Source organism: Seriola lalandi, unplaced genomic scaffold, assembly GCF_002814215.2.
Source record: "Seriola lalandi dorsalis isolate HSWRI2012SDOR001 ecotype SW California unplaced genomic scaffold, Sedor1 jcf7180002054690, whole genome shotgun sequence".
In the NCBI taxonomy this organism is placed as follows: domain Eukaryota; kingdom Metazoa; phylum Chordata; class Actinopteri; order Carangiformes; family Carangidae; genus Seriola; species Seriola lalandi.
The window spans coordinates 354,112-378,444 of record NW_019525243.1 but is presented as its reverse complement, the minus strand read 5'-3'; the positions used below and the strand labels follow the sequence as shown (position 1 = coordinate 378,444).

General features: G+C 45.9%; 1 protein-coding gene across 2 annotated transcripts; it reads right to left on the bottom strand.

Moving 5' to 3' along the window:
* Window positions 1-631: 631 nt before the first annotated feature.
* Window positions 632-19,663, bottom strand: pdgfab (platelet-derived growth factor alpha polypeptide b). Of its 2 annotated transcripts, XM_087178523.1 has the most exons (7): window positions 18,974-19,663; window positions 17,560-17,656; window positions 12,977-13,111; window positions 11,551-11,741; window positions 3,056-3,182; window positions 2,344-2,468; window positions 632-1,741 (listed from the first exon to the last, which is right to left on the bottom strand). In XM_087178523.1, exons 1-6 carry the CDS (start codon window positions 19,034-19,036, stop codon window positions 2,395-2,397), a joined length of 687 nt encoding a protein of 228 aa, XP_087034649.1. In that variant the 5' UTR covers window positions 19,037-19,663; the 3' UTR covers window positions 632-1,741; window positions 2,344-2,394. The 2 variants fall into 2 exon arrangements, with proteins under 2 accessions (XP_087034649.1, XP_023279057.1); XM_023423289.2 differs by lacking the exon at window positions 2,344-2,468 and having other exon boundaries at window positions 18,974-19,661.
* Between the last annotated feature and the right edge of the window lie 4,670 nt (window positions 19,664-24,333).

Here is a 24,333-nt window from a genome sequence, read left to right as displayed (position 1 = left end):
AAAGGTGGAGCGATCAGAGATTTGTTCTCCTGTCAACGGAGGAGTAAAAACATGGCTAAACAAGGAGCCCATTCATGCACTTGTCGATTTACTTTGCTCGCTCATTCACTCTTTGAGGTGGACTTTGCTCTTTGCAGGAACAGTGTGTGTGTTTGTGAAGTAGACGGGGCGGACATCTTCCTTATCAACGTTACAGTGATATGGATGAAAAATAGCATCATGTAGCAGAGAAATCGTGTGTGTGAGCACACACACGCACACACACTCCCTGTCTATCCCGCCTCGCACATGCGTGCTTGCACACTAGAGTTGCTCTAGCATTTTTGTGTGCTTATGTGATTGGCATGCACACACTCTAATATGCTAATATACGTTTGTGTGAAACATCACTTCTTACGTAAAGGATTCGGCAGTGCTTATCATGGCTGTAGAATAAGCGACAGTATAGCCACTCAATATGAAGTTGCCATGTTTGAGCCAGTCTGTCCCACCTTTTCACAGCTCTGATGCACACACACTGCAGCTTTTTTTCCCCTCGCCGATTCCACCCCCTGGCCACGTTTTTGCATCTTTTCCACTGGATTAAACACAGGCATTCAACCACAACAAAAGAATTAAACATAATTCCTGCTTGGATATAAGTAAGCATAATATATTTCATAACAAAAATAAAGCATCTTCCTGTACTGACTCTCACATCTCCTCCTTGCACATATATCCAAACCATTTACAAGACTTGACATCATTCAGATATACTGTAATATAATAAGAAACATGGATGACAAGAATAACAATGACTAAAAAAATGACATTGAGATCGTGATACTGATGGTTACACAGAACCGGACCACACAGGACTCTTTCATTTCTCCAAAATCATAAAAACACCTTTTCTGTTCTTTCTTTCTTTTGTATTGGAAAAGACAGAAAGCAAACGTCCACATGTATAAATAGTTTGTAAGTAGCCGTGCATCCTTTTCAGACTGTACATAGCAGGTGGGCAAAGTCACAGACCACTAGGGGTCTCAGAGAAGAATACCTCAGAACAAACGTCCAAAAACTCAAAATGTTTGATGCTCCATAGAGTCTTTTGAAAAAAAAAAACAAACAAAAAAAAAAACACCTCCACAACTCCAGCGCTTTCCATTGTTTTCCTATATCTCTCTTTCTTTCTTCCTGTGTATGCAAGAGTCATTTAAACAGGGCAGGGCACTTTTATGTTGCCCAGCAGGAGGTCATCCACCGCTGCTTTTCGAGTTTGAGCACCAGATTCCCACGAAAGCTTGATCCAACCGTTTCATAGCCGTTTCTGTTGTGCGTCATGTTCAAACAAAGTCTGTCAAAATGTTCAATACAAATCCCTTTCATCATCTCCCCTTCGGCCTCTTTCTTCCCTGCTCAAGCTCCACAGCATATTTCTCTTCACTTCTTAATCAGCGACAGGGTTCAGTTGTCTGGGTAGGTGGCGTACCACAGAGGAAGTCAACATCACTGGTTTTTGTTTTGTTTTGTTTTGTGTTTTTTTTTTTAGGAAAAAAAAGCACCTTTGGCATCTTATTCATTTTTGTCTGTTGCCTATTTTTCAGTCTCTTGTCTGTACAGAATTGTTTTGTTTTTTTCCAAACGAAGGTTGCATGGCGGTGGGGAAGAGGACAGAGCAGGTCTCCTGTTGGTAACATCCTCTACTTAGGTCCCTCCCATGCTGGAGTCCCTTGTTCTGATTGGTCTCACCTCACGTCCACTGTGGGAGGAAGCAAAAGCTTGGATTAGTGCCACAATTTTACAAACACAAAAAAATTAAATGAATAAAAATGACATTTTTGCATTTTGTGCCCAATTGCCTCAATTTGTTCATGCATTACAAACAAGCTGACAGAACACACGCAATACCCACAATGTTCTGATTCATGTTTCTCCAGATTTTGAAGACAGTGACCTTTATGGTCCAAAATTAAAAAAAAACAAAAAAAAAACACTCTCTCTTTTAGTGACAGGCAGAGATGAGAGAGGATAAATATTGTTGATGACAGAGATGGAGAGAAAAGGGTGCCTTTTAAGCAGACATACAGTGGGTGTTGTCTTACTGTATAACACAACAAAAACAGTGCGCACAATCTTAACACAGTGGTACAAAGCAGGTGTATGCAGTGTGCATGCTCAGCAAGCCAGACAATCAACATGCAGCATTGGGGCACAGAGCATAGTACTCTTTAGCCTTCCCTCTCCTCACACTGATTGGCGGTGATGTGATTGGTGACAGTGATTTGTCAGGCCCTCTTTGCCCCCTGATAGGGCCAGTGCAGTGCCAAAAGGTGAGAGGACGCCGTGGTGCTAAAGTCCTACCTGTTCCCTTCACAGCTCTCCAGTGGACTTTGGGTAATGAGTGCAACTTTATTATGTCGCCAATAAATCCTTGCTGGGCCTTAGCTTTTTAGGTTTCCTTTTTTTAGCTTTAGCCCTACGGTGGCCTGAAAACACAAAGTCGGGTAGGGTGGATAGGAAGGAAGGTTAAAAGCAAGAAGCAGGGTTTATGATACAGAGAGAGGCACAACAGCCCTGGGACAGAAGCAGAGAGTGCAAAGATATGACACACTATAAATACTTGAGATGCCTTATCAGCACACATCACAGCACTTATCTGCTCCCAGGAAAAGAAAAGCTTCAGATCAAGGCACTGCTGGATTTACCTGCTGTCATGCCAAGCAGCCTTTAGACACCCTCCCTTAACACACAGCCTCGCATACACTTTCACACACATACACACACATCCTCGTCTAACAAGGCACAAACACACAAGCTTTACAGTTTTGCAATAGTGGGCCACCTCACAGGTGTGTCTGTCTGTTTGGAAGCAATGATAGGAAAAAGGTCATCCAGTGCAAAGTCAAAGAAGGAAGCCAAAGAAGGAAGGCAGGAAAAGCGAGACGATGCATGATGACGCAGGGATGAGGGCGGGACTCAACCTCAGAGTGATTTCTCTGCAAGAAAGCAATGCTGGGACAATATTTGGGATAATGTAACAATGATGGACAATGAATCCGAGGGTCACCCTTACCTGTTTCTGTGTCTGAGTGCTCCACCACATGATGTTGTGACGTGCACACACACTCCAGGTGGTCTTCTAACCGCACAAAGACCTCTTTCAGCTTGGGTCTCCTCCTCACATACTCCACCTTGGCCACCTGAGGAGAGGAAGAGAGAAAAGGTTAGCTCCAGAGCCAGATCCAGCTCCATCATTACTCTTCGCCGAGAGTGTGTCATCGATGAATGCGCACACTCTTTGCCTATCCGCTAGCATCAAGAGGCGTAGCACTGTGACTGATGACTCTTTCATAAACCGATTCATGAAAAAAAAAAGAAAATAACGCCAGCCGTCGCTTTGCTTTGCTATGTTTGAAGTGTGATGGCAGCATTCCTCAGAGGTTGATGCATTGGGTTCCGCTTGCTGTGTGCTCTATGGGCTGTTGATCAGGTGTGTAAATACTGAATGGAGTGTATGACCCTGTCCAAGCAAACAATGGGAGAGGAGAAATGGAGGGTGGGGGGAGCAGTGTACGCCCTAACGCCTAGGGATGGTTTACTCTGGCGGGAGAAGAGAGGCCGCCCCCCACACACACACACACACACCTCCTGCTCCAGGCCTGGAGCATCCACATCCAGACAGACACACACCTAAACTCCCTCTCCTTGCCCTGACATGTAGGCAGGTTTTAAACCACATTAATATTTCTCTATTTCTCCATGGGTTAAGGAAAGTGTTGTTTAACATGTGCATGCATGAAATACAGTTTACATGGTCTAATCTAAGCAGCAGAACCCCAGAAAGCTGCTCTTCCAATCTAACAAACACAAGAGCTCAGTCCAGGAATTCACCCTTCAGTCCAGCTAACACCCTCTCAGTTTAACCTCCACTTCCCACCCAACAGCTAGTAATGAAAAAAAAAAGAACCCAATCCTCCGAGAGTTATGAATAGGCTATGTTGATTAAAGCTTAGATGAAAGCTGAACAGAGGAGGTTGCGTGGAGGTTATGATGGTCTTGTTGTGTAATTCAGGGGAGGTGGCCACATGCTTTTCCCTCTCTGATCTGAGTGCCAAGGGCAGGTAACCTCCCCATCCACCACTGAGGGGCCTGGGGGCCACATGGAAACAATATCCCCTGCTTCACCTGGTCACTGCACAAGAGAGGATATTGGCTGACAATCTCTGAACGCTCTCTGGCGTTATGAGCAACATGGTTTTTGCAGTCGGCATGAGGCTCACACACGCACGGACGGAGAGGCCAAAACTGATGAGAGGCTTTCTTCCTCTATCCTGTGATGGCAAACCGCCAAGGCTGACTCTCAGTGCTGACTTAGTCATTCAGACAAACGAACATACCAACATACCATAACATACCAAGCCGCTCCTTTGCAACAGTTTCTTTCCATGGAGAGAAGAGAGAGAAAAAGAAGAGAGGGAGTGAAAAGAGGGTAAGCAAGCAGAGGAAGTATGCGGCGAGCAAACAGAGGACAATGGTGTCTGGGTTAGCGGTGGTGTGTTTGCTGTTATCGGGGCCTGACAGAGAGAAAGGGCCAGAGCAATGAAGAACTGGGAGCAGGAAGGTGGACCATCCCTCTCATTACGGTGCGTGTGTGTGTATGTGTGTGTGTGTGTGCAAACAGAGGGGTTATTTAAGGAAGGGGGAGGAGGGACTGACCATGATCATGACTAGCATTAAATGACATTCATGTGTTACCTATTAACATTCAGTTTCTGGGTTACCCACCAGGGATATTTATTACACTAACACTGAGAGGATAGATAGAGAAGTTTTTCAAAGGTTTATTGTTATCTACCAAGAGTGCAGACAGCATCACAGGATGACATGAACTTCCCAGAAAACCGCTGCTAATAGTTAATCACATTATCTGAAAAAAAAACAGGGTGGGAGGGTGCGAGAGCGAGAGAGAGAGAGAGCAAGAGAGAGAGAGAGAGAGAGAGAGGAAAAAGAAATGAAAGATACAGCTGTCTCTGTGGACGGCTCTGCTGCCGTTGGTTACGGGAATCTCAGAGATGATTTTTTTTTTGGGGGGGGGTGTTCAGAAGTAGCCAGCGGGAAGCCAAAGGAGTCAGCCATGTCTGACACTTAGCTACAACTGAGGCTGATCCTAACACACACACACGAACCCAAATTCTCCTTGCCAAACAAACAACTATTGACAGGAGGATAAAGCGATGGGCCCCCTTGATGAGAGGCCCAGCAGTGGGCTTGTCTCCTTGCCCCTCACACAGCATGGTTAAAAACACCTCCCTGCAGGGGTTACTACGCCCATAAAAGCACTCACACTTTCATATTTGTCTGTGAACATGTATAACTGTGCTTTATAACACTTCTTAGTCACCCTCTGCTCTGCCCACTTTGTCAACACTCTCTCTTTCTGTCTTGTTTCCTGTTTCTTGTGTTATGGGAAAGTGTTGACGTTGGAGGAATGGCGATCTTCACTCCTACAATTTTTTAACTTTATAACCATATTAAATTTCCCTTTCATCCACTTTCAGCCACTTCTTCACTTCTGTACAAAGAACACCAGCTTCCTATCCAGAGTCAATGACTTCCCACATAAAACATACATCAGAAAGAGACCCCCATGCTACAACGAGGGGGCCCCACTCTCTCTTTGTATAAATCAAACCTCTCTAAACTCCCTCGAAAGCCGGGGCCCTGAGAAAGAGTCCCCCGAGCGGCTGTGGAATGATATCCGAGCCAGAGGGTTGGGGTGAGGCAGGGGGCTCTGGGAAGTGCACCCCCCTCGGTTTGTCCTCAGTGTCTCCATGGCCCTCCGTGTGAAGCCGATTGTCCCGTTTGGGTTAATTGGGAATTCCCTGCGCACGAAGCACTGATGAGAGCATGATGGAGGGGAAAGTTTTACTACGGCCTTCCAAGGAAAACACAACAGGGATGTGGATGTGCGCCGCAGGCCATCGTGAACTGGAACAGTGACAGAATCGAGCAAAAATAAATAAAAAAATGTATGTGTGTGTGTGTGTTTGGAGAATGGAGGGGTGGAAGGTGCCGGGGCGGGGTGGCAATTCATCTGATGGGAGGGAAATTAAGCAAGGGAGAGGGAGACACTCGGAGCTTGTTCCCTGGAAAAAAAAAAAAAAAACTCTTGTTGAGATGCTACAACTGTGTGGAAAGTTCTGAGGAGATGGAATGTGAAGAAGCTTTCTGGATCTTCATCTGTCTTCTGAAATCAAAGACAGAAAAAAAAATGACACCCAGAAGACAGACAGGAAGAGAGCAAACCACAGAAGACGCAGACTGAACATCAGACAAAGACAGCCCAGACAACCTGCTGCTGCCCTCTGCTTCAACCCTCCCACATCCCACAAACACACACTCAGGGCGGTGTGTGGAAGAGGTTATCACAGGCGGTGTGTGGAGAGGAGAGGAAGCGAGGAGAGCATTTGTCACGTCGCTCACATGGCTTGCGATGCCAAAATGGCACCTTGTGGCACAAAACTCTCTCCCCACCCATCTCCATCTCTCTCTCTCTCTCTCATACACACACACACACACACACACACACACACACGTACACACACATTACTGTATCACCAGATGTGAATATCTATATGCCCCTGACTGCATCGTGTGCTGTGTTTCCCTACTCCTCAGAGATCGAATGAACCTTTGCGCAATATCAAATATCAAAGAATCCAAACATGTAATCTTTCCATTTATTTCTTCCCTCCTTCCCGTGTCTGCAGAGAACAACAGAATTGCAGATGAGAAAGACATTACTGCGCTTAAAAGAGTCAAGATTTTAATGAGAGAGCAAAAAAAAGACAGGCAGAGACTGACAGAGGGGTAAAATTAGAGAGTGGGAGATGGCTCTGTTGCAGGAGAGAGACAGAAGGAGTGAGGAGGGAGGGAAGAACTATTTTCACATAACAGGCAATCAGACTCCAAGACCAAAGACTGACCACTGAAGTCAGTGGGGAAGAGCGAAAGGGAGGACAGGAGAGGAGGAGTGAAGGAAAATACAGAGTAAGTAAAATATGATTAAAATACGGCTGCTACTTTTCTAACTCGAGCTGATGCATTCCAGCTGGTGCAGCAGTAGCCAAACTCTTCTGGCTTGGTTGTGACGCTCCCATGGTCTCTGACCTGCCCCACAACCCCTGCTGTGCACATCACACACACATTAATACACACATATTAATACACACACATTAATACACACACACACACACACACACACACACACACACACACACACACACACACAAACTCCTTCACCCTTCTTCATATAGTAAAAGAGCTGAGTGAATCAAAGGGAAAATAATTCACAGCTGCAAGGGACTTCAAACAGGGAGGCCCCTCATTCCCATCTGCCCCCCCCCTCCCCCAAACATAATCCACAGGACCCCTCAGACGATCATAAATCATGCTCACTGTATCACCGTCACACTGTCTTTTATTTATGAAACACCCCGTAAGTCAGGGTCCCACACAACCGCAGGGCTACAGCTACTGCTTCCCCCAACACCCGGATCTGACCCACTGTCGCTTAGGTAACTGTCACCGTGTGTGTGAGTGTGTGTGTGTGTGTGTGTGTGTGTGTGTGTAGGGGTCGGGGCCAGGGCCAGCGCAGAGAGATGTGTGGACCCCCACACTCAGCACTGTGGCTATATCCGCCCGGCCGCTGTCAGCCTCCACTTTGATCCAGCAGCCATCAACACTTCATTACTCTGCCGCCTGTCTTCCTCTTGCTGCCGCTTCACACAAATGGCCTTGTCCCTGTGCTGCGGTGGGGGAGTTTACATAGCATAGCATGGAGCGCACTCTCGCTCTCTCTCTCTGACCCACACACACACACACACACACACACACACAAACGATCTCCTTCTTGGGTTTACACAGATGTGCACTGACGACCCGCTCCGACCTCTGCAAAACACTTATGCTTCATCAAAAGTCCCCGGCTACTAAACCAAACCAAATGAGAGAAACTGATCTCTATTGTCTGCAAATTGCCACACTGATCAAATTATGGGACCTCATGACAGTTGTAGCGACTGCCTGAACAAAAAGAAAAGTGACGAGACTGACAGGATTTTAAAAATAGAGTGAAAATCCAATAATAAAAATGTCATCAAAGCAGAAAATACTGTAATTTAGCTATTTCTAATCTACTTTCACTGTGTGGGTCCTTGACGTAGGAAGAGGGCCCAATTTACTGTCAACTGTATTTTCATACAACAGCACGAAAAAAGTTTTGGATTACCTGAGTTATCTCACTTGTACCTCAAACTGAATCACAAATATCACATGTACTGACTGTATCTGCTAATGTGTGAAAGAGGAAGAGGAAGATGTAGTGCAGAAGCCTTAAGAGTTAATGAGTTAGAGGATGAGTAAACGGCTCCATTCTTTGCCCGTGTCATGGCCTGTTTACTCAGCCCCATTGGAAGAACAAACAGAGAGGCATTTACATTCACACACACGGACTCACACACATAAGTTTACACGAAGACTAATGTGCAAAAGAATGCACATCGAGCTCACTATCTATTTCTCCTTCCGTCCCGCACACACGAGTTCGTCTAGCGAGACTTAGAGCTAAAAGCACTGAGACGACCACCGGACACGCTGGATGCAGCTGCAGCAGACAGAGAGACAGACATGCAGGAGAAGAGCAGGGGGAATACAGCAGAAATATGAGAGAAGGGATGAAATAGTGAGGATCAGAGGAGAGGAGATGGACAAAGAGAGAGACAAAGAGTTTGCCTCATGCCAGTGACACACAGTATTAACTCTTATTCTTTTTCATTACATCTGTTTCCTGCCATATCTACACTGTAACAACTCTATGAACACTATCACCCAATAACACTGAAAAATAGGCAAAATGTTCTGCCAGCCTTAAAGCGAAACGAGACGAAATGTGAAGGAATCACTTTGTTGGAAAAGAAAGAGAGCCAAGATGCTGAGACAGAGACAGGGGGAGGGAATATGGTGTCATTGAAAGTGCAAAAGGAGGTGGGGGTGAAGGAGGAGTCAAAGGATTGCTGGGATGATAGTCTGAATACATAAAAACATTTGCTCATTAAGAATTCAGTTTGCCTCTCTCCTCTGTCTGTTTCTTTGTCCAACTCTGCCTCTCTCACTTCGTCTCAGGAATGAATACAGAACCATCTTTAAATAGCTGAAAAGGCGCATGTCTCTACACCGCTCTCATTTACTTGTTTTATTTTCCATGCCAGGGCACGCAGAAAACGCTATTTAATGCAACCTACTTGTGCACAAATTAAGTTTCAGTGATGCTTCAAAGTGCAAAATAGGCTCAATAAAAACGCAAATGCATGAGAGGAGGGGAAAGGTAGAATCTTCTCCTCCCTCAGGCTAGTCCTATTTAAAGTTGGCTTTTTTTTATTACCCTGCTACTGAACAGGACAGGCTTGTACAATAAAGGGCCTGCACAGACCCGTTCTCTTCTTTGGGTCCATAGCATGAAAAAGGAAACAGGAGGAGAAAGAGAAGAGAGGGAATAAATAAATAAAGGTGCATTTGGACAAATGCATAGTGGCATGAGGTGGAAAGAAACACAGTGAATGTGTTCTTTTCCCATCCTTGGCCAGGAGAAGGAAAACAAGTCAGGCCAAGGGTAGACAGGCAACATTTTTAGCTTTCTAATAAATGGAGGGAGAAGCACAAACTGAACCCCTATTCAGACTAACTGCTGAGAGGAGAGACAGAAAAAAAAACTTGGCATGAGACAATGTTTCTCACACACAATGTGGTGAATGTCTCCTGACCGGAGCGAGCCCTGAGGGATGACCTTTCCAGGGATACAACGCCTCTCGGCCCCCTTCGCCCCGCGGCTGGAACCACATGGAAAAACGGCCCCCGTGAAACCCTGCACACCACACCCGAAAGTCCCTCGCCAGTCTGTGTGCTCATTTTGTCCTCAGTGTCGTGAGGGGGACACGGACAAAGTTGCATGGATCTCGGCATTCCAGGAATAGCTGAATCAAGCCTTGAAAGAGTCTCATCCGCCATCGTCAGTGTCTCTCCATCCATCCTGGTCACTGTGATCACACACAGAGCTGCTATTGAGGATGACAGACACCGACTGTCTGGCAGACGGAGAGACAGACGAGCTTGCGTGCAGACTGACGGACACACTGGGTTGTGCTGTATATCAGAGCTTGACTCTCTTACCGCACTATGAGTCAGCGTTTCTGACCATAAACCCTGGGCCCTGGATGCGAAGCCCTGTGCCCCACAATGGTCGTCTTGTCGGTACAGCCTTACTGTCTCTTCTCTGCGACTAAAAGAGGAGGTCAGAGAGAGTGTCCTCCTGTCCATACTGAAATCTCCCTGACCCGTGCCAGTGTGCCAAGGGGAAGGAGGCAGCAGGCAGGGTTGGTATGGGGTTGGTATTTGTTTTATTACTCTGCTGGTCTATCAAGGCGGCATCTTTAAAGCCCTGCAAGCAATGTCCCGGTGCCCATGGCCAAGCAAGCTCACAATGATTAAAGAGCAGAGACAACAGAGCGCATAGATAGACTCAAAGAGAAACACAAACACAGTCGGAGTGTTCCAGGCCATCCTGTTTATCCCCCAGTTGTCTTTTACTCTTACAGAACAGAGCACATAACTCCCATACCTCCAAACAGAGCGGTGCACTGGCTAACAGGCTGTAGTGTAAATACAGCAGAAATATGACTGGGCTCCAGCCACGGTGTCTCCTCTGATCCTGAACAGAAGGACATGTTTTCGAGCTGCCGATGCCAAAGAGCTTCTGAGAACAGTGCAACCCCCTCTCTCTTTTCACCTCTTCTCCTCCAGGCTCCCTGCTTCCAGAGAAGACAAAGGGCCAAACAAAAACAGACCGGAGGAATGGCTGCGCAGTGACCAGTGACATTCAGACACTGTCAAGATACAGGAGACTGTCTCTCTTTCCCGCTCATTCTGTCTTATATCTGGCAGGACCATCCCTCTCTGGTCGAGCCATCAACAGATGTCCTGGCTGAAGGTACCAAAAACCCTCTCTCCCCGTGCTCTCTCTCCTTCTCTTCCTCCCCTCCCGCTGTCCTGGCACGGCCACCCTGGCCTCTTGCCAAACACGGGACAGAGTGATGAGGAGCGAGGCTGGTGATCCGATGAAAGGGAAGGTGTGAGGGGAGGGGGCCACAGAGGGTATGTGGCCACTATTTGAGAACTGCTCAAGGAGTCTCAGAGGACAGGGGTAGAGTGAAACGAAGAGGAGCTGTAAAGGAAAAAGGGAGTGATGTAGGAAAGAAGTGTGAAGGAAGGAAGGTTAATCCAACCTCGCCTTCCATGTGATTTACTTACCTGAGTGAGAGGGAAAGTGGTGATTTGTGCGTGAGGGTGGGTGTGTTTGTGGAATAAATAAAGTGGCCATGATATATTGTGTGTTGCAGTAATGATTCTGAGAGAGTGTGTGTGGATACAGGCGTGCCTTTTAGCACGTCAGCCAGCTCACAGACAGCCTATACTGTAGGTGTGCGTGGGCGTGTTTGTGTGTGTGTGTCTTACCTTAACGGTGCGGTGGTGCTTGCGGGAAGGGTGACAGCGCATGTTGCTGGTGTTGCAGCAGCCCGTGCAGCGCTTCACCTCCACACATGGCGGCCATATCAGGAAGTTGGCAGACGTGGGATCCACCTGGCTCCTGGGGATCTCGTAGATCACCGTCCGCGTCTTGCACACCGCCGGGACCGCCTCCTCGACTGCAATGAGAGAGGGAGGAGTTGAGTTAATGCGTTTGGTCTGCATGAGCGTCCAGTGACACATTTTCTGAATGCAAGCACATGCTGATGTATTGTTGTAATCCGTCCTTTTCACTCCCAGCTGCTTCTTGCATTCCTTCACTGCTCATTATTTGATGACTCACTTGATGTGTGAGCTGTTCACCTTACCTCAGATCACACCCAACCTGCTTTAAGGCTGTTAAGAAGACATGCTTTCCAAAAAGCTGATCTCATATCAGCTAAGGAGCTTTGGGATCAAGTCGGAGAGAAAGAAAGAGTCTGCTCTTTTGTTCAGAGCCCTCACTGGGGTTAATGCAGCGTGACTAGGCCAGAAAACCTTTATGACCGCCGGTGGGAAATCTAATAATGGCCTTTGACCCCGTTGGCTATGGTGAAAAGAGGAAGGCAGTAAGCATTCATTTCAGATTTAATGCTCTGACAGGCACTCAAACCTAAAGATGTGACAGAGAGTGTACAGTAAGATATCATTATGTCGTAAAGATGATATGTGCATCATGAGGGTTTTTGTGGACAGCTGCCTAAACGGTATACTGTATCAGTAACTCATGATACAGCACACAACCATGAAATACAACCAGCCACCTCATCCTGCGTTGCTTTAAATGCTGCGCTGCTGGGAGAGACGTGAAGAGCATGCAGCCAGTCTTAACACACAGACTGCACACTACATGGTATTCTCCACGCCTCGATCAGATATCGTACCGCGTGGCGTTTTATGAAGAAATCTGACTGAGAGCCCAGGCGAGCTGCAACTTGAACCCTGAATGCCTGGAATTTCCACGCTCAAGGATATATTTCTCTCCTGACGCGTGTGTCTTAGATCTCCGAGCCTCTGGCCAATTAGAAGGCTTCATGTCAGACGTCCTCCTCAACCTCACACATCAGACCCGTTTCTCATGATTCCTTGATTGCCATAAATACTGGGTAGATGTGTTCATTAGAGTTCCTTTTATCCACCAAAAAGCCATATAAAAGCCACTAACTATTAGCTTTGTTTGAAATTAGTGTAAAGCTATCGGTTTCATCTCCTGGGAACTCATATGTCAGGGGTGATACTTAAGATAGAGGTTATTTTTAGGGCAGTATGACACTGTAACAAGTTGTGCCAAGTTATGATGTATATAGTGCTAAATGTAATCATGATGCAACCTCCGAGCTGCACAGTGAAGCATGTAGTATTCATTCTGTCTTACCGATACTCCTCTTGCGTCGACTGTGGAGCTGCGAGCTCTTCAGGTCATTGTAGTGACCGTGATGACGGGAGTAGTTCTTATGGTGGTTGTGGTGTTTGTGGTGCTTGGGCTCCTCGATAACATCGTTTCCCGTACCTCGTCAAAACAGAAGGCAGCCATGTTAATAGTGTCTCACAGAGAAGAAGCAAAACACAAACACAGAAAGCTTATTCAACCAATAAAAGCAGCTATGAGTCTCTAACCGCTGCTGCAACTTTCACAGTGTCGGATGACTGTGGTGGGTGGCTGGCCAGCCGCCCCAGAAGGCTGCATGGGATCCACTATTGATGTTTTATTTTACCCCTTCCACAACAAACAAAGAGTCGGTTAGTCACACGACCATAATGAGATGGTAACTCCCTACTGGGCTCTTGTGCTGTATGTAACACATGCTTTGATTCCCTGAAGGGCTTAGGGTTCCCCTCAACATATTCTGACTGGCAGGCGACTGCTGATGATGTCACAAAGTGAGCTAAACGGTCCAGAGTACACAGGGTACGGGCAGGAGGCGCAGCTTTTACACAGACCTCTGTGTAATTGCAAAGCTTTGTGTGTCATCCTTACTCATTTGGCTGAACTTTCCCAGCAGGAATAAAGTATCTAGACGCAGGTGAGTCAGCATGTGCCTTCAAAAACAACCAGCTTTCACAGACTAAAGTGGTCATTTGACAGGTGGTACTCAGCTGCCATTATCCCTGCGCCTAATTAGTGGTTCTCTGTCTCTCATTTACCTGAAAATGTTTGCTTTTTCAATCATTCAGTGGCTTGGAAAAGTACATGTTTTGCCATGCTGGCTTCTTAAACCTCTCTAACTCCAGTCTAATATAGCCAGCTCAGCTTATTCACAGTCATGGTCATCTGATAAAGCTTGCTTGTTTTGGTCCCCACCCAGAATATGAAGAGGATTACAGACGAGTGCCAGAGCAGCAATAAAACGATAAAGCTTGTGCGCAGGCTACTGCCCTTTCGAAAAGAGCAGAGTCTGAGAGTGTTTGCTAAGTGGGTGGGTCTACCTGTCTGTAGGTACAGCATACCCACCCACCTGAAAGAACACAATCCTACACCTGTACAATTAACATAAACACACGCTCACAACTACGCAAACTGCTCTCATTATCCTCCTTTACATGCTAAAACCCAATGTACACCAGCAAGACAAAGCTTAGCCATAGGCAAACACATTCCACTCATCTAGCTACTTCGTGCTCTGACCAGAGTCATCTGAAGGGATTTTCTCTACCTATACCGACACATACACCTCTGGGATTGGTTGTTTATTTGCTTTTGGATGCCTTCATTTTCCAGGTCTGTCAGGTTTCAACCCCAACATCGTCCCCTCTGAGTGAGAGTTCAGGGAATTTCCTTCTAGCCTTTGGTGCTGTCAGTCAGTCAGACAGCCAGTGACCCAGAACCAAAGGGTCCACAGAAAGGAAGTGTTGACTGCAGCTGAGGTCTGGCGTCTGAGCTGTAAGTCTGTGAGGCAGTATACCCACAAACACACATGAACATACGGTACGAACGTCACACACACACCTACAATGTCTTCACTGTTGGGCGGACTCATTGTGACAGCTGGCTGATTTTCCTACCTAACAACCTTTTAACACTGCAGGTCACTGAGAGAACACCCACTGTGCTTTCTCAAACTCTACCTCACCTATCCTGCTCCTCATCGCCCCCCCTGTCAGAAGAGGACAGGAGCGAAGGAGAGTGTCGCACCACTGGACACCCGGAGACAGTTTGTGTCAGAGCTGACAGTAGAAAGGGAAGCAGGACATAAAGAAGTCCTTTATAGACTTCAGGGTCCTTTTTCCAGCCCAATAAAAGGGACCTTTCTGTTGTTTTTTCTCTTCTTTACACTAAGAGGAAGAACAAGGAGGGTGAGCAGAGTGATCAGGCAAGAAGATGCAGGAAAAGCATGAGGTAAGACAAGAGAAATAAATAAGATAGGGAGTTAAAGAGAAAAGTAGAGACAGGAAAAGTAGAGTGAAGGGTTTTTCTCCTCTGTTGGTTCCAGGTGACTGAGAAGTAATAACATGCCCGGAGCGTTGTCAAACTGAGACAAGAGAAAAGAGGACAGGAGACAGTCTCTGGCCATGAATCAGGCTTTCATGACTCGCAAATTACTCCCTCCATTAACCAAGGGCCTCGACTCCCTCCCTTTTACGCCTCCTCCACTCTTTCTTTCCCCCTCCACTTGTACAAATAGCCAACATGTTATTGACTTGTTGTAATAAGTGCCACCATAATTCTCTATCTGTCTCTCCTCCTTGTTTCTTTGTTGTCAACAGTTGCATGGCTGAGTTGACAAAGTATAAATTTAGGTCATACGGTCCTCCCTACAGCTGCAGAGGCAGGTTAGCAAACACGGTAACTCTGTGTTTAAGACACTGTAGGTAGATAGGAAGCGCTGCCAACTGTACAGGAGGTAAACTGTCCGCTTGTCAGAAACAAAGCAGATTGCACAACCACTTGCAGCATTTCTGAGTGAAGCATAGCAGGAACACAGCCTCCAGAATCCTCCGGCTCCGTCCTCCACCTCCGCCCCATGCTGAGAGTCAGGTTCCCTTTTCTGTCAAAGTCTTTCACTGGGAGAGATAATAGCAGGCAGGCCGGGGGGCCGCCTAAGGAGGGAGACAGGGGTATAGAAGAGGAAAAGCGAGGAGAGGAGCACCTCAGGGGCCAGACAACCATCTGCAGACTTCAGCGGGGTCATCTCGTCTGTCAGTCAGAGCTGAAGACACCGTCCTCGCAAGACGTGTGCACATAGACAGAAAAACAACTCCAAGCCTTCACCAAGCGACGCAGCACTAAATGAAACACACAGCCGCTGGATAAGCCCTGCAGGCCTCCTCCTGTGTCCTGACACATCCGTCCTTACAGGCTGAATTATAAAATCTTCTTTCCAGTGACAGAAATCTCAGATAATAACTACCAAGAGTAATGCAAAAAAAAAAGAAAAAAAAGAAAAAAACTTAATCTCTGTCTAGATCAATAAAATCCTGAAAGAAAACACTTGACAACAACCTTTTAAGAGCTTCCAGGTACCAATGTGCTGCATGACCTAACAGACATAAACAAATATACCTTAGCCCTTCCTTTCTCCTTCCCTGGTTGACATGCTATGTCATGTACAGTTCAGCCTATACTGGTAGCTTTACTGTCCTGGCCATCCGCAACAAAAGCTCTGAAAATACCCCTCTGGCTGGCGTCAAAGGTCTTTTAATGGGCTGGCCAGGGCCGCCAAGCTGGCCCTCAGACAGATTTATGTCCTTGTAATAATAATCAGCCTACTACTGTTACCCTGCAAAACATTCCTCTGTTTGAAGAAAGACATGTTAATTCAATTATAAACACCTCTTCTCATGCTAGAGGCACTCTGGGGATCTATTCTGGGCTCAGTACAAAGTGGGGTGATCACTGATGCGGAGTCCAGGTTGATTTGATTGTGAATTAATAAATTAAACACGCTAATGACATGGGGCTATTAGTCCTAATTGATACGTCCATCAGAAAAGCAATCATGCTATACAGAAGAATACTTGAGTGAAAGAGCAGTCCTAATGTTGCTTTGCTGAATATAAGTTTTGAGGTAACTAATGAGCTATGACCAGGGAGGTAGCTTACATCAGCTGGCACTGTTAAAGCAAATTTTGTAATTACCTATCTCCATCAACAAATCCTTAGGGGAGAGCCCTGAATATGATATATGGCCAAAGTCTGTGTAAATAGAGATTCGTGTGAAGGCAAACAGCTTCTTCCAGTGCACCCCTGTAACTTAATCTACGACAGTCTGAGGCAGACCGGTCCCCCCCACCGCAGAAGAAGCAGCACCTCCAAGAACATGAAGCAGAAGAAACCCACCTGACCTTACAAGCCGCTCTCTCTGTTTACAGGGCGACATATGTGCCAGTCTGGTTGCTGTAAAGCCAGCTTACTGCAGCAACAGCAGCTGAAAGAATATGCGCAAATAAATGCCTGCCAGTGAAAGTCCACTTTTGTCACATGTGTACAGTAAACGCAGCTATCATGGTTACTGCTTTATCGTGCATGCCAGGGCTACACTTGGCAGCTCCCGTGGGTGCACAGATACCTCAGTGATGTCCTCTGCTGTTCTGAAGTCACAGGTGTTTTTAAACTCAGTTTCAGGAGCCATAACTTCACTGATTTCTCTGCTGAATAGAATTAGCAGAATGTGCCAAAAACAACAGGTATTCATCTGTTTGTTCACTAAGTCACCCAAACCTGCAGGAAAAACCTGTCCCTCAAATATCTCCCTCTCTCTGCTGTTACAGTGTAGCCCTGAATCACGACAGCATATTATCAGTGGTTTCTGTGATTAACTCCACAATACAGTGTAATTTTACAGCTAATAAAAGCAAACTGCGTATGTAATCATGGTGCAGCTGTTTTTAGTCCCACCCTTCCCGACGTGTTGTCACATCAACAATAGCAGCCTCACATGTACACAATGTAAGGGCTGCAAACAGGATTCAAAATGTTACTCGGGTCTGTTGAGAAAAGTATCAAGAGGCAGAATTTACCTACGGAGTCAATCTCCAGTAGCCGCTGGAGGTCGCTGATGCTGTGGATTTCACTGTGGGACAGTCTGTCTATCAGCTCCTGGGGAAACTCCACTTCCTTCAGGGGGCGAGGTGGGGGAGAAGGAGGTGGGGGAGATGGGGGGGTAAAGAAATCAAACAACAGAGGAAAGTTACAGATGTGTCAATTTACGTTTGTGTAATTGTTTATCTGTATAAATAAATTTGAGTTTAAACAACCACCAGGGAGTTTTGCAGCTATAGGCCTGTGTGCCAACTAGCAAGCAGGTCTGCCCCGTTGCCAGACATCCCCCCTCATACAAAAACGGTGACGCCGACCCCCCTTGGGAAATTATACAATTTAAGTGTTTAAGTTTGCAGGAGAGCAATTGCATGCGCATAGAATCACATTTTTGATATTCTGGTTAGTTCAGCTCACATCATTCTAGAATTAGCGCTGTAAAATGAGTTAAATTGCCTGTAGCTGGCACGTAGGACAATAATTGTAGGAAACCCCTCATAAAAATTGAAATTGTGCCAGTATAAGTACTTATTTTGGTATCGATTGGGTGCCGAATTAAAGAGTAGATCCCAAGCAGCGCCAAAGTGCGTTGAATTATTGTTTTACTAATCTTGTTCCTCTGCGGATACGTGAAACAACATTAAACCGTTTGTTTTCTTAAGGAATTTGGAACTGTACTACGAATCGGGACGACCCGTGCCCGTGCGAACCCCACAGCTCGCCTCACTCTGCACTTGTTGCGGTGCTTCAAGCGCCTCAAGTTGAGCAAACCGTGCAGCGTTACAGTGACAGCGGCTATTTATATCGCCCGGAGCGGTTCCCATGAAAGCGCTTAGCACAACCAAAAAGTTTGCCCAGTTGGTTTCAATCTACAAACTGATTTGGCACAAATTACTGAAATAACTGCGATATGAGTCCAAGTGCAGCCGCGGTGTTGGTTCTCGAAAGCGCGCAGTCACTGCCCCTCATGGTAACTGGAGCTGATGTGCTGTGTGTTCATTCTGGCAAAATGAATTCAAACATTCAAACTGTTCTTAAAATAGCCCCCTAGTTTAAACTGCCCTGTTTGTTTTCTTAAAAAAAAAACAGTTTGGATAGGTTATAGGCTAGTTTAAATAAAAAAGAGAATGGCTTTAAATTAAGTTATGTAGGCTACGTGCTTATAATCTTATCTACTAGACTAATTACAGGCTTTAAATCAAAGCTATGCTCTGTAGTTTCTTTTCTCTGGGCATCAAGTTGAGTGTGGCTGTTGGAGATATGCGCGCTCTGCGGGACCTTTGCACCCTCGGGAATAAAAAAAAACAGCACCACTGTCTATGACACGGAGCCAGGGGGGCACAGTCTGTCCGGGCCCGCACCTCCCTGTCTGTGTGGCGTCCCGGTTAACTTTACCTCAGCAGTGGCCAGCAGCAGGTACGCCGTCCACAGCAGGAAGTAACAAAGAGCGGCTCTCATCTCCCTTTAATTTAGAATGAACCCCAAACAAGAAAAATGTGCTCTTCTGTAGGAGCCCCAGAGTCGCTCCTGGCCCCAGAGGATCCACAACCATCCCCTCCGGGGGGAGAGAAACCGGGGTGTCAGAGCTGCTCAGCGGGCTCGGTGAAACTCCGTGCTGCACTTGCTTGGAAGTGTGAAAAGCTGAAGAGGCTTGAAGTTGACTCTTGTTATTCACATTGGACTGCGTCCTCTTGAACAAGCTCTGCGCAGCAGCTCGACATAGCTCCTCAGGCGCAAGTGTGACAATCCCAAGAGACAAGTCTGACACGCATTGCACTTGTCCTTCACCCTTTAACAAATAGGCTTCAAACTTCAGCCCAGTTCACTTTGATATCAAAAAACAAATAAAAAAAAGCAGCTCCCCTTCTTTTGGACAATGTTAGAATTAGACAGTACTTAAGACGCACGACTATTTTTCTTTGATTGTATTTAATAGTCCTAAAAGAATATAATCCAAACGAACAGATCCTCTCAGAAAATCACAAGGGAGAAAGTTGTCCGTGTTGTGCTATCCAGAGCCTGTCTTGCAGCAGTCTGCACAGCTCCTTGACTGTGTAGGACTCTGAAGTGAATGGAGTCAGAGCGCTTCTGAGCCGCTGGATATAGAGAGCCAGCAGCTCCGTGCCCGTTGCGCCTCCCCTCGCGTTTCGGTGATCGTGCATCTATTCAGCTGAGGGGAGCTGGTTGGTTGGTTGGATGACTTAAGACTCAAGAGCATGTCCCCGTCCCCCACCCCCACCCTCAGCCGGTGTGTGTGTGTGTGTGTGTGTGTGTGTGTGTGTGTGTGTATGTGCCCTTCAGCAGAGAGCCCATTCAGAGATTCAGACTGTAATCGATATTGATTAGCTCTGATTGGAAAGGGTGTAAAACTGACTAATAACTTTGGACAAAGTGAGACAAAAGGGATGAGGCTGCTGATGATGATGGTGATGATGATTAGATGCTAAAGGCATTAAAGAATTAGGAGCAAAGGAAGGTGATAATCAAATTTATATTTAATCACTCAGGATGTTTTATGATTTTCAGGCAGTAACTAAATTTGGACAAACTAGACAAAAATGTAAAATGACGATGCCCATTATCATGGTAATGATGATGGTGGTGACTCATGATGTCTCATGATGATGACAGAGTAACACAAGCGCTCTTTGTGCATTTAATTTGAAGAAAGAACACATTTATGTAGTATGTCTGAACATCTAAGTTAACTTAAATATAAACATCTGTAAATTTACCAAACACAGGTCAAATTATAAGGACGATGACATATGTATGATGAAAGTGACCCAATATTGTTTTAATCATCGAACACCCATACATGTGGGGATGACATTGGTACACAGGAAGCAACTAGTTAACTGCAGGTTAACAACAGACTGGTCCTAACTTGTTGTGAGGAGGCTGGAGGCTGGAGGCTGGAGGCTGGAGGCTGTGCGGTGCTGATCTGCGCTGGGAGGTCTGGGAGACGAGGCCTGAGGGCCTGATAAACGAGACATACCTGCAGGAGCAGAGACGCAGACAGAGACAGCGTGCACACACATTATCAGCCACAGGTGACAATCAGCGGGGAGCCATAGGTCAGCCAACCAGGTGGTCCGCCCTCCACCTTGTCCATTCAGCTGGATCGCAGAGCGCAAGGCCAGCCTGAAGGCGTCGTGGCTGGGAACGCTGCATGGAGAAAAGCAGTGCAGCAGCTGGTGGAGTAATTAATGTAGCTATTTTAATAGGACAATGAAATTCATTTTAGAGATGGTACCAGCACTGTAAAATGAATGTAATATCTTTAAAATAAATTTCCCTCTGCTAAAACGATTTATGTGACACATTGCTCCCATTGAAGCCTCTTTTTTTCTAATTTATTGCACTGATCATTCCTCACTTTAACAATTCATGAGTAACTGTGCCTTCAAGAATGTGATGCTACAGCAAAATGACTAAGGCAGGCTGGTGTGACAGGCAGGTTCATCATGACCCCTGTGTGGTAGGCAACAGCCCTATAGTGTCGTCATGGCTACAACACAGGTCAGCCTCTCTGCCTCTCACTGGGATGCATGAATCAGTGTTTCTTAGAGGTGTGCACTTTGCATCGTGGTGGGTGAAGGGGAGTCAGAGAAAGAGTGGGAGAGGGTGACTGTGAATGTGTGTCAGGTGAAGAAGTGAGTAAAAGGAAAAAACTAGCAGGTGAGGATGATGCGTTTTCAGTCTTTCTCTGTTGTTCAATGTTAAAGTGTCTGTTGTGTTTCGATGATCGTACTTTAATCTAATGAATGTGGAGAAAAAATATCTTAAACCTGAGCTTCAGACAGAGGAGAGTGATGCAGGTGTGAGGTGACGAGGATGGCAGAGGTGATGACAGGAAGATAAAAAGAAAACGTTCACATGAAGAAAAACTGCGCAAAAGAGGTAAAAAGAAGAATCACGAGAACCACATTTAGGGAGAGAAAAAAAAATGAAAACAAGATTCAGAAATCATTCTCTCTCCCTCCTTCTTTTCTGCATAAGCTATTAGGCAACATGTTTACTGGCAACTGAGCATTGTGTACCTAACAACATTAACCCCATTAAATGGTTTTATAGATGCTGGTGCACAGTAAATCTAGCCATAAAGACGCTGCGGAGAGGACGTTCTCTGAGTGAGGTGATGACTCCCGTTTCTCCCCCGGGCCACACATAGTTCCCAGAGAGAGAAGCGTAGGAAAAAGGGGGGGATTTTTTTTTATTTTTAAGAATGCAGTGGAAATGAGTTGCATGGCCCCTGGGGGAATGGAGTGTGCCTCTCAGTCTGGATGAAGTCTGTCTGTTCTTATCATCTATTTCCATAGTAGGAGGGAGTGATAATTTCAGGAGTCTTGACCTTGTGAGCCCAAATATTTCTTAAACTGCCATTTTGGGCTTAGTTTCAGATCTGTTTTATAATCAGAATGAATCGATGACAATGGAGATTGAGGAAGAATAAAAATGAGGTTAAAAAATAGCAAAGAGGCTTCATTGATGAAATACTTCAGAATTTACTGCTGTATTATTTGGTTTGGCTTATTGACAAAATCTTAAACTACATTATTTTACATTACAACATACCAGATTTAGGGATAAAAAGAACGATGAAGGTCTGGACCTAATTTTATAATTGTCCCTGGTCTTTCCCTCCACCAATGTTCAACAAGATAGAATACAAGCATTTATACCTTATCTCTGACCTGTGAAATTCTTTTATCATCCATAATGCGATACAGTCCCGACACCTTTTTGATATGCTCAAAGCAAAAGACCCAGTATCTTAGTCCAGTAAGTGTTATAACACACACATTTTCGTCCATAACCCAATCTCAACTCGATCCTGAACTCTGACCCTGCAACCAAAGCAAAGACTCTCACACTTCAGTGAGCTGGGGAACCATAAAAAGATAGCAATAGAAACTCAATATACTGATAGCTGCATATTCACAACAGTTATGATACCTGCAACTGTTATATTTCCTTTCCAATGAGAGCTATCACATATTTTCCACTGGGCATCCCACTTCTATGACACCTCATAATGTCAAAGACCGAGTGGATTACAGAGTGGATTGCCTTGCAACAGAGAAACAAACAAATATTTTCACCTGGTGTCTCCAACAGCACCACCCAGCCATATCAGGAGCATGCATGAGTCACGGACACGAGGAACAGGTCCTTTGTAGACTACCGTGTGATCTCCTCCCTCCTCCTCAGGGTAGAATTAGACGCAGCTAACTAAAAGCCCAAACTAGCTCATCAGTGTCTGTGATGACAAAGTTGATTACATTAGTGGGTTGTGTCTTGATGTTTTTAGTGCGGAGCTGTGTGATATTTGACACGAGCTGATGTCTTGTAATAGGCCCATTAGAAAGAGCGGTAACATTTATGGTTGGGTTACTCATGTACACACACACACACACACTTACACACTCCAGTAATTCAGGTGAAATTTCCCAGGAGCAAAGGTACATTCCAGAGGCTGGTAGTGATATAGATTGGACATGGAAATTATCCAGAGCAGAGTGCATATCCAGGGCAACCTCCACACACATAAACAAGTAGCCGAACGACGCACATACACACAATCACTCATAGACAGACTCAAACACACACTCTTGCTGCTTGTTCGCTGAATATAAAGGAGTTGAAGGGGGGTGTGGGGGGACGGTACAGGAGCCATACCTCCAACTGGTCCTAGACGCAGCTGTTCTTTTATAGGGATGATTACTGGCAGCCATTTACAGGCCTTCATCTCTCCAACATGCATAGCAACCTGAATGAAGCCCACCGTGGGGCCTCCCAGCACCCCTTTGCACCCCCTTTTTCCTTTACGGCACTATAGGTGTGCAGGCATTCAGGGGGCACAATGCCCAACGGCTCTTTCAAAAGTCACAAGTGTGTAGTCAAGTCCACCTCTGCGATCAAACATTATAACCACATGCACACGTACATGCACAAAGCTGGCGATACAAGGTATGCTGGGCTAACTTTCAGCTGCAACACATTATACATTACAGCAGCGCACTCCAGTTGTTAAGAGACCGCGGCATCCTCTCCGTGTGATCTCCAAATCTGTCAAACAGCGGCCTGCTCTTGTCAGAACTCCGCCTTGACTTTTTCACTCTGTACTCCTGCATGAAAGCCATCCTTAGAGAGCTAGAAATAGGTGTTCGGTGTGAAGGAGAAATGACACCGAAGAGAGAAAATACTGCAGAGGAAATCTGTGTGTTTGAATGAGTGTGTGTGTTTTTTCACATTCCTTGCAGCCTCAGCATCCAGCCGCTGCAGGTTCCAAGGTTTTACCCTGTTGTTGAGGTCAGAGATGGACTCCTGATCGCCGCCTCCAACCGCAACAGTACAGAGGCAGAAAGCCTCAGCTCCAGATGTGAGGATAGGAAATCCCATTTAGAAACAAAATCAGGTTTGTAGCTCAGGTATGAACTTACCCACACATGCATTCTCTCTTCTCTCATACATTCACACATAGACTGTATATGTGGGAATCTACAGTGAACAGGCAACAATCACACACCTGCACTCTCATGCATATTCTCCAATTTCCACAAATGGACAGACAGACAGACAGACATGAAGCAATCTGTGCACACGTCCTTACATGCAGTTCCCTGTTTCCCCCGTCCCAGCTCCTTTTCCCCTTAAAACACTGCCTCTTTATTCTCGATGAGCGAAAAAAAGAAAAAAAAAACACTCTCTCTTTCTGCACACACACACTTGCAGAAAAAAGGGGACTTCCA

What these genes read in the sequence shown, in the direction of transcription:
- pdgfab (XM_087178523.1), bottom strand. Translation starts at nt 19,036, where the DNA reads ATGAGAGCCGCTCTTTGTTACTTCCTGCTGTGGACGGCGTACCTGCTG. An exon ending in AGCACCACCGCACCGTTAAG is followed by an intron (nt 3,183 to 11,550) that starts GTAAGACACACA and finishes TCCTCTCCTCAG; the next exon opens with GTGGCCAAGGTGGAGTATGT. An exon ending in GCACTCAGACACAGAAACAG is followed by an intron (nt 2,469 to 3,055) that starts GTAAGGGTGACC and finishes TTGTGTTTTCAG; the next exon opens with GCCACCGTAGGGCTAAAGCT.